A 14,442-nucleotide genomic window follows, 5' to 3' on the forward strand; every position below is an offset into this window, starting at 1 on the left:
ATTATTGTAAACTTTCTCTACGCTTACCTGTTATTACAATTTTTTTACGGCTTAGAGGCATTATTTTAATTAAATGTGTGTATTGTCTGTGTCAATTAAGTTATAACTTTTTATAAAAAAAAGAAACAACACTCTTTGATTCAACACGCAGTTAAGTGCATAGTTGGTCAGTATGTTTATAGTTTGTATAGAGGGTTACCCATCCAGAGTGTGAGGTAATGGGTTTGGGTCATATGTTTACACTTTAGATAAAGAAGTATAAAGCTTTCATGTCTCTTTAAACCGTTCACGTTAAATTTCTTTTTTCCGACTTCCATGCAGAGTCTCTAATTTGAATATGATTGCAATATGAAGCCACTAATCAGAACGCCATGTAAAGGTTTGAAGGCTACAGGGTTTCTCCGTATCTAGGACACAAGTCACGTTGATTACTGTGTAGGAAATAAAATGAGAGGCTGCAAAGCACCGAGATCCAACCAAGAGGTCTGGAGCAGAACACCGCCATATGCCGTCCTAATAGAAGACACAGAGGCTGAAAAATGCCCGTAGTGTAAGAAAGCTGTCCCCGTTTACCAGAATTAAACTGTACAAGTCTTACAAAAAACATGTAAGCAAACAAGCAACAAGCAAACAACCAGTGAGAATACAAAGGGGAGAAAACGAACGAGGCTGAAAGGATTTCCCAATCTTCTAAAGTGATGACATAACACTAGGAACAACCATTACTTTATGATCAGAGGAGTCTGACCTCTAGGACCCCATCAATATTAGTATATAGCAGTACTGGCTTAGCACTACATTTCCTTCATGTTTCCGCTACATCACATTCAATTGAACGGGGCAGAGCTGTAATTCTGTACATAGCAAAGCGGCTTGGAGCACCCATGCGCAATGAAAACAAAAATGGGGACACACAAAATGCTGCATTTCTTTTAGTCTCAGGATTGATGGAGGTCCTAGAAGACTACCATAATCATAAAGTGATGGCATGTTCTAGTGTCATGACATGACTATATAATATGGGCAAACTGATTTAATGGGAAGAATATACAATATTGTTTGTGCAAAGAGACCTATACAGGCACAGTACTATCATTTTATTTCAGCATTAATGGGAAATAATGACTTTTTGAATTATTTAGACTAATTTAAATTAGAATATAAACTGACATAAATGTATATAAAGCATACAACAAAACCATAACTTCAGACCATGGGTTGGAATACACTGCGCAATTACATGCTCTTTTAAAGGAGATCTTTTAGTTAAACTCAATACATTGTCAGCAGGAATCAGAGCCTGGCTACCTGACTGAGGCCAGGTATTTTTTTCTCTGAAGCACTCTGCATGTAAGGTTTTATTCACACATCAGTATTTCTGCATCTGTTACGAATCACAGAGGGATAACTTTATCATACCCACCGCTGACACCAATATATAATGAATTGGGGGTGTTTGGCTGGCCCATTTTCTTTTCTGAAGGGAATTTATCTATATCCCCCTTCCCAGTTCTGGTTTGGAACTTGCAGCTCTCTGGCGCCCCCCTAATCCTCAGGTCAGACAGGGTACTGCACCTAGGATAATTTGTCACCAGAAAGGCTGCCTTACTATGTACTGGCTAAGGGGCACACTGCGGCGAGCGCAATATAACTATTCCCACTCAGGCGGGGACAATAATTATCAATGCTGTCCGTCGCTGCCAGTTTCCCCAAAAGTTTCTGCCACCAGCTCCTATCTCTTAATCAATAATGGTTCAGGAGCCAACCTAATTAGTAGCATAATTTTACTTCAGAGGACGTGACAGTACATTATAGAGCAAGGAGAAACAAAGCTAGTAATTTTATATATTTTACTCCAAAAGGTAGGCGGTGTTTACCAAAGGGTAAAAAGATATTTTAAAAGACAAGTATTGTATGTACAGACAAAAATAACAGGGATTAAAGGTCAAAATCAACTTACAGTTCTTTCAGATCATTCAATGGTACGCCATGTGGTGGCGGTGGAGGGGACCTTCCCAAAATCATTAGGTCAGATTGCGCAGCCTGTCGTAGCTGAATCCCCTGGCAAAAGACCCCCGCTTATCTGGGCCTCTGAGTTTTATACCTTTGCCCAAAACTAAGGGTCTCCCCCCTGGATGACCTCATGGGGTGGGCAGAGCTATGGAATGCACTCCTCTTTCTTGAGTATATGATAAAGCATCATCCCACATATCTCGGCGTATGAAATGGGGGTTCATTTAAGTATAAACATGGGGTAGCTGGGTGACCTGGTTAAGTAGTAATCCGTTTCCCATTTGTGCTGGTTCTGGAACCTAGAAAACTCACTGGCTGGTAGTTCTACAGAGGCACATGCCGAAAATGTATTTGTCCCACGTCTATCATTAATCGGTGCTATGATATTTACGTTTGCAAGGACAAAGAAACCTTGGTTTTTCCATGTGCTTCTACTTGTAGTTTCAGTTTAAGGCCATAAAACTCCTCACATGGTCTCACATTACAGCTGTATAGCGGAAGAGGGGGGAGTGACATCGCACACAGGCACATGCAGGCAGAGGAAACTGCAGCTGAGAGCCCTGTATGTGTAATTGAAATAATAAGAAATTCTTCATATTTCCTGACAGCATCAGTGTTTCATCAGTATTTGTATGCCAAAATTAGTAGTGTGTGAGGTGGCCTGGGTGGTAGTCATGGCAAGGGGCCAATGTGTTCCCACACCATGGCTCCCCGCAAAGAAATTGCAATGTCCTGTCTGTGTTGTGTGTTGTATGAGGAACGTAACACTCACTTTAATCTCTGAGATCTCCTCCAGTCCTGTGACCCTGGTTCCCATTCCAGAGCCCACAAAAACGATTCCAGACTTAGGATTCATTTTCAACAAATCAACTTTACTCACACACAGGAGTACAATTACAGTACAGTCCGTTTTCTTCTGCAGTTCCTGACCTTTCCCTGTACTAGTCCTAGTCCCGAAAACATTTCTTCCACCCCTACAGCTCCTGTGCCCTTAGGTCCACTAGCTTCAGTCAATCTTCCATCCGGCTTCCCTTGGAAGAAGAGGCATCCTTAATTCTGCCAAGTCCCGGACATAGGCCCCGGACAATCCCAGAATGACCACAGAACTGTAAAGTGACCGCCCGCACGCTGCTTCTTCTCGGGGTCCCGTATGTCCTTAACTCTCTTCAGCCCCTTGGCTTATCTGTCTCCTCTTTCCATATCATCACCACACTCATCTAGAGAAAGACCTGACTAGTCTAGTTGGGCACCTGGTTGGCTTCTCCCCACATTGCTCTCCTCCAAAGTACACACAAGAGAAAGACATGTCAATCACTTGGAGAACTCAGGCTTTTCAAACCGTATTTTCTCTAAAACGCCAGAGCAATTCAAAGAAAAACATACCAGACTGTAATCGTGCAGCTAGACTCTGATTCATGCTGCCCGTGGTTTGAGCCGCATAAATCAACTGACAGCTTTCCTTTAACAAGGATTATGGTAACACACAATATTCAATTTACTCACACACTCAATACTCAGTTTATTAGAGAACCTGCCCTGTCACAACTGGAGGTTCAGAATGGAGTAACGTCAAATGAGAACGTTTTCTATGGATTAGTGTCAGTGTGAATCACCATTAGGCCATGTTCACACGTTCAGTATTCGGTCAGTATTTTACATTTGTATTTGTAAACCAAAACTAGGAGTGGGTGATAAATACAGAAATGGTGACGTGTTTCTATTATACTTTTCTTCAATTTGTTCCATTCCTGATTTTGGGTCACAAATACTGATGTAAAATACTGACCAAATACTGTATGTGGGAACATGGCCTTAGGGTAGGTTCACATGACCTTTTGTCTACATCTGAGAAAAGTAGTCTAATTATTCTGATAAGACTCTTTTCAGAATTTGATCAGAGTGTCGTCAGTTTTTCTCAGATGTGGAGAAAAGAAAAAAAGATTCACTGACCCATAGACTTGCATTGACGATTCTGATCTGACAGTCGAATCAAAATAAAATATACCAATTTTCTTAGACCACTCGGTCTGAGGGAAAAATCGGACATGTGTATAGCGCCATAGAATATCATGGGTACATGTGCTTTCTGTGAAAACCATGGATAACCCTTCTTGTCAGGAGTTCACAGGCTCATGAGTGGGATCCAAGATTATTTTTGGGCACACCTTGGGTCCTCTGACCCCTATAGATGCACATGAGAACAATGAGAGCAATGCACCATGTTACAAGGTTCCTATAATCAGCAAGAATTCCTTGCTTTCCATTCATGATTCCTAAAGCTTAATCCTATAGAACATCTCTAGGATGAGGCAGAAAGCAGTTCACAACATGTCAGTACCTTCATCTAATTTATGGCAACAGAAAAATGCTATACTGTCTCCATGGGCCAAAATTTGTGCAGAAATATATCAACACCTAGTGGAATCTATACCATGGCTCATTGCTGTGCTACTGTAGGCCAAAAGAGACCCAAGACACAACTACAAGAGTCAGGGTATGTGCACACGTCCTGATTTCTTGCAGAAATTTCCTGAAGAAAACCGGAAATTTTCTGCAAGAAATCCGCATTTTTTTTTTTTTGAGTTTTTTTTCGCGTTTTTTTTAGCATTCTGCAAGCGTAATTAGCTTGCAGAATGCTAAAGTTTTCCAAGCGATCTGTAGCATCGCTTGGAAAACTGACTGACAGGTTGGTCACACTTGTCAAACATACTGTTTGACAAGTGTGACCAACTTTTTACTATAGATGCAGCCTATGCAGCATCTATAGTAAAAGATAGAATGTTTAAAAATAATAAAAAAAATGGTTATACTCACCTGCAGGCGTCCGTTCCTATAGATGCCGGTGTGGTTCAGGACCTTCCATGATGTCGCGGTCACGTGAGCGGTCACATGACCGGTCTCGACCAATCACAAGACCGTGACGTCATCGCAGGTCCTTCACCGCACACCAGCTATAGAAACCGAAGCGGCAGCATGCAGCGGAGAGGCGGGAAGACATCGAAGGTGAGTATAGGACTATTTTTTATTTTAATTCTTTTTTTTTGACCAATTATATGATGCCCAGTCCGTGGAGGAGAGTCTCCTCTCCTCCACCCTGGGTACCAACCGCACATAATCTGCTTACTTCCCGCATGGTGGGCACAGCCCCATGCGGGAAGTAAGCAGATCAATGCACTCCTAGGTGTGCGGAATCCACGCAATTCCGCATTTTAATGAACATGTTGCTTTTTTTTCCGCTATGCAATTTTTTTCGCGGAAAAAAAGGCTACATTTGCACAAAAAATGCGGAATACACTGAAAATAATGGGAGGCATATGTTAGCGTTTTTATAGCGAAAAAACGCGAAAAAAACGCGAAAAATACTGAACGTGTGCACATGGCCTCACCCCCCTCCTCCACTGTAGGAGAAAATCAGAATAACTCCAAGGCCATTTCCTCTTCTCCTGAATATGCCAGTGAAGTGCCCATGGCCAGGTCATGGCCCATGCACAGGATGGACTTATCCTCTCTACAGGTCCCATAGGAATGCACTTGTGTCACATAACCACTTGCCTATTTTATTTACCTGACATCTGCATAGTAGAAAACTATATTATCTTAGATTTGTGAAGCTACACAGATAGCGGAGCTGAATTTGTCATTTGATGAAACTTACTGTGTTTTATGTATAAACTTTACTTTAAGAACCCTCATATGTCAAGAAGATCATTAAGCAACAAAATATAATGGTAACAAGAGCAGCAATCTCCTCACCTTTCTGGTGCACCGCAAATGTCCTCTGTAGTGATATAAGTAGAACCACGTAGAAGCCAACACTTGTAGTATTCCATAAAAAATAACGTTTAGTGTTCAGATTAAAAGCATGAGAGGCAAAGAGCAGCAACAAAAAAATATATACCGTATATAAATATAAATAACAATGGTAGCGAGTGGCCGTATGCCTGGATGCCGGATTAGACATGCGCCCATTCTCTACCGTGGTTATATATATTTTTACATTATTTTTGTTGATGGTCTTTGCCACTCATGCTTTTAATCTGAACAATAAACGTAATTTTCTCTGGAATACTAGGAGCGTCGGCTTCTACCTGGATCCACATATACAACATACTGTATAATGGCACCACTTACTCTGCATGAATCTTTTATAGTAACAGTTGTTAGGAAGGTTGCAGCCTCCTTTAATGAATGTGCTGCCAACTATCTGTACTATACTCTCACCAAGCATGTATGCCGCCTAGCTACAGTATATTAGTATGTAATCTGGCACTGAAATGTTTGCCTGCATCCAAGGGTTATTGTGCCATGTGGTCCCAGCCCACTAAACATCTGCAAAGACACATTACTAACCTAGATCCCCCTTTTCTCCCACTCTAGAAATCTCATAGCCACAGCCTTATTCACAATTGCACATAGCTGTGGTATTTTACCATCTGACATCATTATTGAGAGGAATAGGATTGCCCAAAAGAAGCATGCCTAGAATTACTTAAAAGGATCTCTTTAATTTCCTAATGAAAAACAAAACCGGTCTACGTCAGAACTGAGTGCGAAATCTACCCAAGTACCATGTTCTGTACTGGCACTGATGGTAGGTAAGAACTTCAAACAGCCGTCTACAGCTGGGTGTCTGGTTTGGTTAATATAAGCAAGATTTCTTCCTTTTGGAGGAGAGTTAATTTGCATACTTTTTTTTCAATCCACCATTGCATATAAGCAAGTTTTCCCTGCTAAATGGCTTAACGGGGTTCTCTGAGAATAGAAAAAAAAGAAAATGTCATTATAACGCCAGGATCACACATACGCGAGATTACGGCTGAGTCTCACAGGTGAAAACCCAACTCTGGCGCCGGTACTCCGGAGCGGAGCGTGCAGCCGCACAGCAATACATGGAGCTGCACGCTCCGCTCCAGAGTGCCGGCGCCAGAGCTGGGTTTTCACTTGCGAGACTCGGCCGTATCGCGCGTATGTGTGATCCCGGCCTAAATTACATCTTATGGATGCGTCATTTATGAGGCGGCTGAGGGCTGATGTTCTTAGCCTGGGTAGGGGGCTAACATACCTGGCCCCTTCCCAGGCTATTAATATCTGACTACATCTGTCTGTTCAGCCATTGCTGGATAGAATTTATAGGGGAACCCAACATCATTTTTTTTTTTGGGTCCCCCTTAAACTAACCAGTAAAGCTTAAGCAAACAGCCGTGAGCTGTTATTAATAGCCTAGCAACCTTTGGGATATTGTCCCCTTTCCAAAATAATTAACATCAGCCCCAAGCCATGTACACAGTGGGTACTGAATAGAACTCCCATCATTGTCGCCTGGTAGTGCTGATCCTAGGGAGACCAGGAGACAATTATACGAGCTGTCTTCAGCACCCGGTGCCTGGGAACAGTGCAAACTGTACTGCTTTTCCCAGGTGCCAGTATGTGTTAAATTGATTTGGCACAGGGATGGCACATGAATGCCACACGTATGTCACTCAAGGACACGGATAGCTCTGGTACAGTTTTTTCCAGTACCGGAAATATCAGGATATGTGAAAGAGCCCTTTCACAAATTGATATTGATTATTTGGTTTATTTTATGGACATCTTTTTAATATGGGCTATTTTAATAGTTGTATCTTCTGTGAGCTGTATAGAATAAAGATGTGGATATTTTCATCAAGAAACATATTATTCTAAGAAAAGCCAGCATATGTGCTGTATACGTGTCGGCAAAAACAGGGCTCTACATTCCCAGTGACATTTATTCACAGACGGCCTTATTCCAGACACAGGTGCTTAATCTGGATTTCCGGATGACATTTCGATCCACTTACCTTTTCAACATATTCAAAGACTAGGTATAATTTTCCTCTTCTTCTAAATGCTTCTTTCAGCTCAACTATATTTTCTTGCTTCAAAGTGCGAAGCATTTTAAGCTCGCGCAGCGTCGTCTCCTTGACTTCTTCATTTTCTGACAAAACACAAAAGGGAATAGGCCAAAATTAGTGGTGTAGTGACAATGCTGCTCTGTGAAATAAATTATCTCTCTTTAAGTTGGTGCCTTACTCCTATTCTTTTTCTTAAAAAAGGTGAATTGAAGAAAAACATCCTAATTGCACATGTTCAAACTTCAAACTTTAAACTCGTTCTTAACAAAAACTGCGTTAAAGACCTACACAATAATTTTAAGTCTCTCAATTTAGGCTGTCATATGTTCTGCCAGCATCAATTTCAGGTCTTGATGAAGACTTTTTTTTAGGGATATTGCATAAATCACATACAAATTATAATGTTAATTAAATATTAATATATGAAATGATCAAATGAATATATTATTAATTTCTGTTATTGTTAAGTAGTCATTGCATCTCAATAGATATGTTGCCTTGCCTGGCTGGGGTCCTGGGTTTGGATCGAACCTAGGAAAAGATCTGGATGGAGTTCTCTTTGTATCTGCACAAAGTTTACTCCAAAACATGCCAGCAGGTTATCTAATTTTCTATCAAATTGGTCTTAGTGTCTCTAACTAATAAAATTTAGGGAAATTACATAGAATTGTATTAATTGAGTGACAACAATCACTGCACACTATAATGGCAGCTATGTAATAAATATGACGTTTTCAACATCTTTCTATAATGTATCTGTTTAACACTTTGGCGATGGATGATGCTGTTATCCATCAGTTTAATGCATCCATCAACCATAGACTATAACTAGATCCATTTGTCAGATAAGATTTTTCATAGCTTTTCATGCTAAACAAATGCCATCACAGCCTGTGGGTGATAGATTCCACTTTTGAGCGACTAACAGGCATCTGTCAAGATAGGCAGCAATGGCATCTATTTAACAGTAGTAATAGAAAATGTATGTATGATGTATGTGTTTCTATATGTCACCCATAGGACACTCATCCAACACCCATGCTAGAGGGGTTGTCCACTACTGCTAATGTGCTCCACATAATCTCAGCTGCAGCCTTCACAATTAAGTCTGAGCAGAGATCCTCTGAAAAGGCCGTAAGCAATCAGCTGATTGGCTGCAGTGGTCATGTTTCATAATTTCATGTGACCGCAGGCAGACATCGGCAGTAATGTGAGGTGGAATATGTCTGTGAAGGAGGTGGCACTTTAGCATTATACATTAGGCCCCTTTCACACATCAGTTTTTTGCCATCAGTTGCAATCCGTCGAATTTTGAAAAAAAACGGATCCGGCGACTGATGCCGCCAGATCCGTTTTTTTCTTATAGGATTGTATTAGCGACAGATTGCGACTGATGGCCTCACGTTTCATCCATCGTTCACTGGATCCCTCAAAAATTGTTTGTCTGGCGGCTGGAGACAACGGACAAAGTAACGTTTTTTTGTGTACGTCGAAAAAATGGACATGGACGGATCCGTCGCCATCCATCGTTTGCTAGAATGGAAGCCTATGGCGCCAGATCCGTCAAATGACGGAATCCGGAGACGGATTCCGTTTTTTTAACTGAGCGTGCTCTGATCCAATTAGCTAGATCTGCTAGTCGGATACGTCCAAAAAAGGATCCGTCAAATCAGTTTTTCATAATCTGCAACAGATCCGTCGAGCCAACGGATTGTGACTGATGGCAAAAAACTGATTAGGCGAAAAAAACAGATCCGTCGCATCAGATTTTCATCCGTTTCTTTTGTTTATCTGTTTTTACGATGGATCCGTTTTTTAAAAACATCCATGGGAGGCTCCCAAACGTTATTGGCTAATGAAAACATATATATACCGTGTTTGTACAGCCCATCTTTGACAGGTTGTAGAGCAAGTGGCAAAAATGGAAGATGTGATGGCAAACATTGTGAAGATTTATGTGGATTTCACTTTTGAGGCGAATCATTTGGAAGCGATCATTCTGGAAAAGGAGCAAGAAAGACAGCGCATCATGCATCAGCGCCGGCGTCATTTTTGGATCTACCCAATTACTGCACTGAGAATGACACGAAGGGTGTATTCTACATTGTATATGAAGTTGTGAGGAAACCTCGAGACGTTTGGTAACTACGTTCGCATGAAAGTGGAGAACTTTGATTTTTTTGGTGGAACGTATTGGAAACATCATCCAGAGAAATGACACGTACTGCCGCTTCTCAGTTTCACCGGGGGAGCGTCTGATGTTGACTCTTCGGTAAGCCATTTTTATTGTATCTCCTCCTGTTAAAGCTGACTTACTGTATAACTGTAATGTTGTTGATGGTAGTTTGTATGAATTATTGTCTTTCCTTTTTTAACAGATTCCTTGCAACTGGTGAATCCCTTTCCTCACTCCATTTTCAATTCAGACTCGGGATTTCCACCATATCGGGGATTGTTAAATACACCTGCCGTGCACTGTGGGACTGTTTACATGAAGAATACATCCCACATCCCACAACGGAGAGTTGGCTGGACATTGCAGAAAAATTTCTAAATATTTGTCAGTTTCCCAATTGCTTGGGTGCAGTGGACGGGAAACTTATTCGTATCGTCAAACCTGCTGCATCTGGCTCTGAATATTTCAACTACAAGAAATATTTCTCCATCGTGCTCATGGCCATTGCAGACGCACAATACAAGTTTATAGCGGTCGATATTGGGGCCTATGGCCCCTCCAATGACTCAAGTATTTAAAGTGTCTGCAATGGGGCGTCATTTATATGGAAACACCTTCCAATTTCCACCACCAAGACTGCTTCCTGAAACCTCTGGGCCACCAGTGCCTTTTGTATGTGTTGGAGATGAAGCGTTTCAACTCTCAGAACACCTGCTGAAGCCATACGCAGGTAGTGGATTGACGCCAACAAAAAGAGTTTTTAATTACCGCTTAACATGAGCGCGAAGAATGGGTGAGTGCGCTTTTGGCATTCTAACATCCAAATGGCAAGTTCTGTTGACTGCTATTAACCGGAAGACTGACACTGTGGATGAGGTGGTGAAAGCTTGTGTGGTCCTGCACAATTTCATAATATGCAAGGAAGAAAGTGCCATGGATGAGAACTTCGTTGAAACCTCCTTGAACGATTATCATAATATTACTTTTTGAAGTCCTGTGTCAGTTTCAAGAATGAGGGACAAATTTGCTGAGTACTTTATTTCACCTCAAGGAAGAGTAGACTGGCAGAATGAGATAGTTTGATAGCTTTGTCTTGGACCTTGTTACCCAAAGTATTGGACCTTGTTTTACCCAAAGTATTGGACCTTGCTTTACCCAAAGTATCGGACCTTGTTTTACCCAAAGTATTGTATCTTGTTTTACCCAACCAAAGTATTTTACCTTATCATTAAATAAATGAAAAATAAAGCTTTTTATACAAAAAGTATATTTTTATTTCTTATTTGCCACATTATAAATTAAGGTAGTGTGGGGTGGAGATAGTGCTGGAGAGGCTGACAGATCAGACCACTTCGACAGTGGGAGTATGGAGAGCGGATTGTGGTGGTGATGGATCGGAAGGTAAAACAGAAGGTGAAGGGGTGGAGAAACCGCAAAGCTCGATACTAACAGTGCCAGCCTCTTTGTCTTGGGACACCTCTCCAATGCTGTTGCTTTAGGGCCCCGGGGGCCCAAAATGTTTCCTTTGAAAAAGATTATTGTTCAAAGCAAGCAACCACTCATGAATACTTCAGCTAGGGATAATGGAATTGTACTCCATGTCTATTTTTTTGTTTGTTCAAACTGGGGCCATTATTAAGAGGGAACCCGGTGGAACACAAAGTAAAGGAACTAGACACTGTCAGCCATCCAATCTCAAACCGCCCACAGGCGGGGTTGCAGAGTACACATGTATAATGGAGAATCAGTTCTATTCCGGAGAAGCAACCTGATAAACGTGTACCACATCCAAGGAAGGCAGCAGTCAAGCAAATAAACCACTTCTCAACTGAGTCAGCAGCTGATATTGAGAGATAGACTAGCTAGCCATGACAATTTGGAGGTTCTGTGATTGGAATGAGAAGTTAAAGCCTTTAATGAGCTTTAGGCGAGGACAAAAAGGTAGAGTAAAATTATTTTTAGGCACATTATTCGAACAGACACGGCTGCAGAGAACACAGAGGCTTTTGGGCACAATAACTACACAGAAGCTAATAACAAATTTCACCCATAGAGCATGTTTCCACATTTATCCCACAGAAGCTGATAGCAAATTTCACACCCAGACAATGGCCACAGTACCCCCACAGGCAAGGTTGCGGAGTACACAAAGCGGTTTAAGGCACATTACTCCACAAATATGGGTTAAAGAATACACACAGCGGCATTTGGCACAGTACTATCACAGACACGATTACTAAGAGTAGAAAAATATGTTTACACATATCACTCCCACTGACTCAGCTGAAGATTATAAAAACTTTTGGTTAAGCACAGTACTATCACAGACACGGGTGCTGACTACACATAGTGTTTTTGTAAAACTGCACAACACACAACCTAATACTGCCACTCACTACAGCTGCGTCATGTTCCTGAGCTAAGCAGAAGAGTAGAAATAAAAACTAAGAATTTTTAAGTAGGAGGAAAAAGTGCAAGAGGTAGCACAGCACAGTATCTCAGTGGTTAGCACTGCAGCTTTGCAGTGCTGGAGTCCTGGGTTCAAATCCAATCAAGGACAAAATCTGTAAGGGGTTAGTATCTTCCAACCATGTTTGTGTAAAGGTACCGTCACATTAAGCGACGCTGCAGCGATATAGACAACGATGCCGATCGCTGCAGCGTCGCTGTTTCGTCTGTGTTAGCGACACAGACAGCTCTCCAGCGACCAACGATGCCGAAGTCCCCGGGTAACCAGGGTAAACATCGGGTTACTAAGTGCAGGGCCGCGCTTAGTAACCCGATGTTTACCCTGGTTACCAGTGTAAATGTAAAAAAAACCAAACACTACATACTTACATTCCGGTGTCTGTCGGGTCCCCCGGCGTCCACTTCCCTGCACTGTGTAAGCGCCAGCCCTAAAGCAGAGCAGTGACGTTTACCGTGGTTACCAGCGTAAAAGTAAAAAACAAACAAACCGTACATACTCACATTCCGGTGTCCTTCAGGTCCCTTGCCGTCTGCTTCCCGCTCTGACTGACTGCCGGCCGGAAAGTGAGAGCAGATCACAGCGGCGATGTCACCGCTGTGATCTGCTTTCACTTTACGGCGGCACTTAGTCAGAGCGGCAAGCAGACGGCAAGGGATCTGAAGGACACCGGAATGTGAGTATGTACTGTTTGTTTTTTTTTACTTTTACGCTGGTAACCACGGTAAACATCGGGTTACTAAGCGCGGCCCTGCGCTTAGTAACCCGATGTTTACCCTGGTTACCCGGGACCTCGGCATCGTTGGTCGCTGGAGAGCGGTCTGTGTGACAGCTCTCCAGCGACCACACAACGACTTTCCAACGATCACGGCCAGGTCGTATCGCTGGTCGTGATCGTTGGAAAGTCGCAGAGTGTGACAGTACCCTAAGTCCCAATGTGTCAATGTCTGTAAAGAGCTGTGTAAATAATGGCGCTATATAACTGAGTAAAATAAATAGTCATGGGAAGAGTAATCCAGCACATTTTTTTTTAAAAGTGTAACTCAAAATAACCTACATTTTACAAAACTAAAACTAGCAAGGCATAGGTCCAAGCGGAGGAAGAGGTGGATGTGTCAGTATGTGTTTTTTTTTTTTTTTTAGGGAAATGACTTCAAAGAACATAGAAAGGAACTCAAAATAAAATAAGCTACAGCCAGGGGAAGGAGGTCCAACTGGAGAAGGCGGTGGAAGAGGCTGAGGAGGAGGAAGCCATCACAGTTTTGGGGATTTTTAATTTGTGGAAGAGGCCCCCATATGAAACAAATAGCAAATAGTTGAAGACTGGCTGGGAGCGGCTGTTATAGCTGTCTAGTCATCCAAAGGTATAGACATGTCCTGTGGGATCCATGCCTGGTTAATTTTAAGGAATGTTAGCTTCTCCATGTTAGATGTGGACAGGCAGATGCTCCTGTCTGTGAGGACACCCCTGCTGTGCTAAACACACGTTCCAACAGTACACTTGCTGCAGGGCAAGCCAGTACCTCCAAGGCATTAGGGGCAAGCTCAGGCCATGTGTCCAATTTGGGGACCCAGAAGTTAAATGGGGATACCCATCTGTTAGTACGCGGAGACGAGAGGACACGTATTTTTCCACCATGTTGTTGCAACGCTGCCTCCTGCTAATACAAACGGTACCAAATAGTGGTGCTGGATGTTGTGGCATGCTCATAAAGTTTTGCCAAATTTTGTCCATGCTAACCCTGACTTCTGAGGTGCTGGCGGTGCCCCAGCTGCAATGGCGACTTCTTCCTCTGCCTCTGCCTTATTCTTCCACTGAGCCCCTGCTGTCAGGGGGGAAACCGTTAGCAGTTTTTTTACCAGTGTGTGCTTGTATTCAAGCATTTTGCGATCCCTCTCCAGTGACGGAA

The 14,442-nt window shown here is 42.3% G+C and overlaps 1 protein-coding gene across 6 annotated transcripts in view; it reads right to left on the reverse strand.

The window, feature by feature from the left end:
• The window catches only part of CDKL5 (cyclin dependent kinase like 5), a 381,431-nt gene that overhangs the window by 99,822 nt on the left and 267,167 nt on the right, over positions 1 to 14,442 (reverse strand). For all 6 annotated transcript variants that reach the window (XM_077294660.1, XM_077294657.1, XM_077294659.1 and 3 more), the window contains one exon: positions 7,836 to 7,972. In XM_077294660.1, coding sequence (XP_077150775.1) covers positions 7,836 to 7,972 — 137 coding nt within the window. The remainder of the gene's footprint in view (positions 1 to 7,835; positions 7,973 to 14,442) is intronic.

Source organism: Ranitomeya variabilis, chromosome 3, assembly GCF_051348905.1.
Source record: "Ranitomeya variabilis isolate aRanVar5 chromosome 3, aRanVar5.hap1, whole genome shotgun sequence".
Lineage (NCBI taxonomy): Eukaryota > Metazoa > Chordata > Amphibia > Anura > Dendrobatidae > Ranitomeya > Ranitomeya variabilis.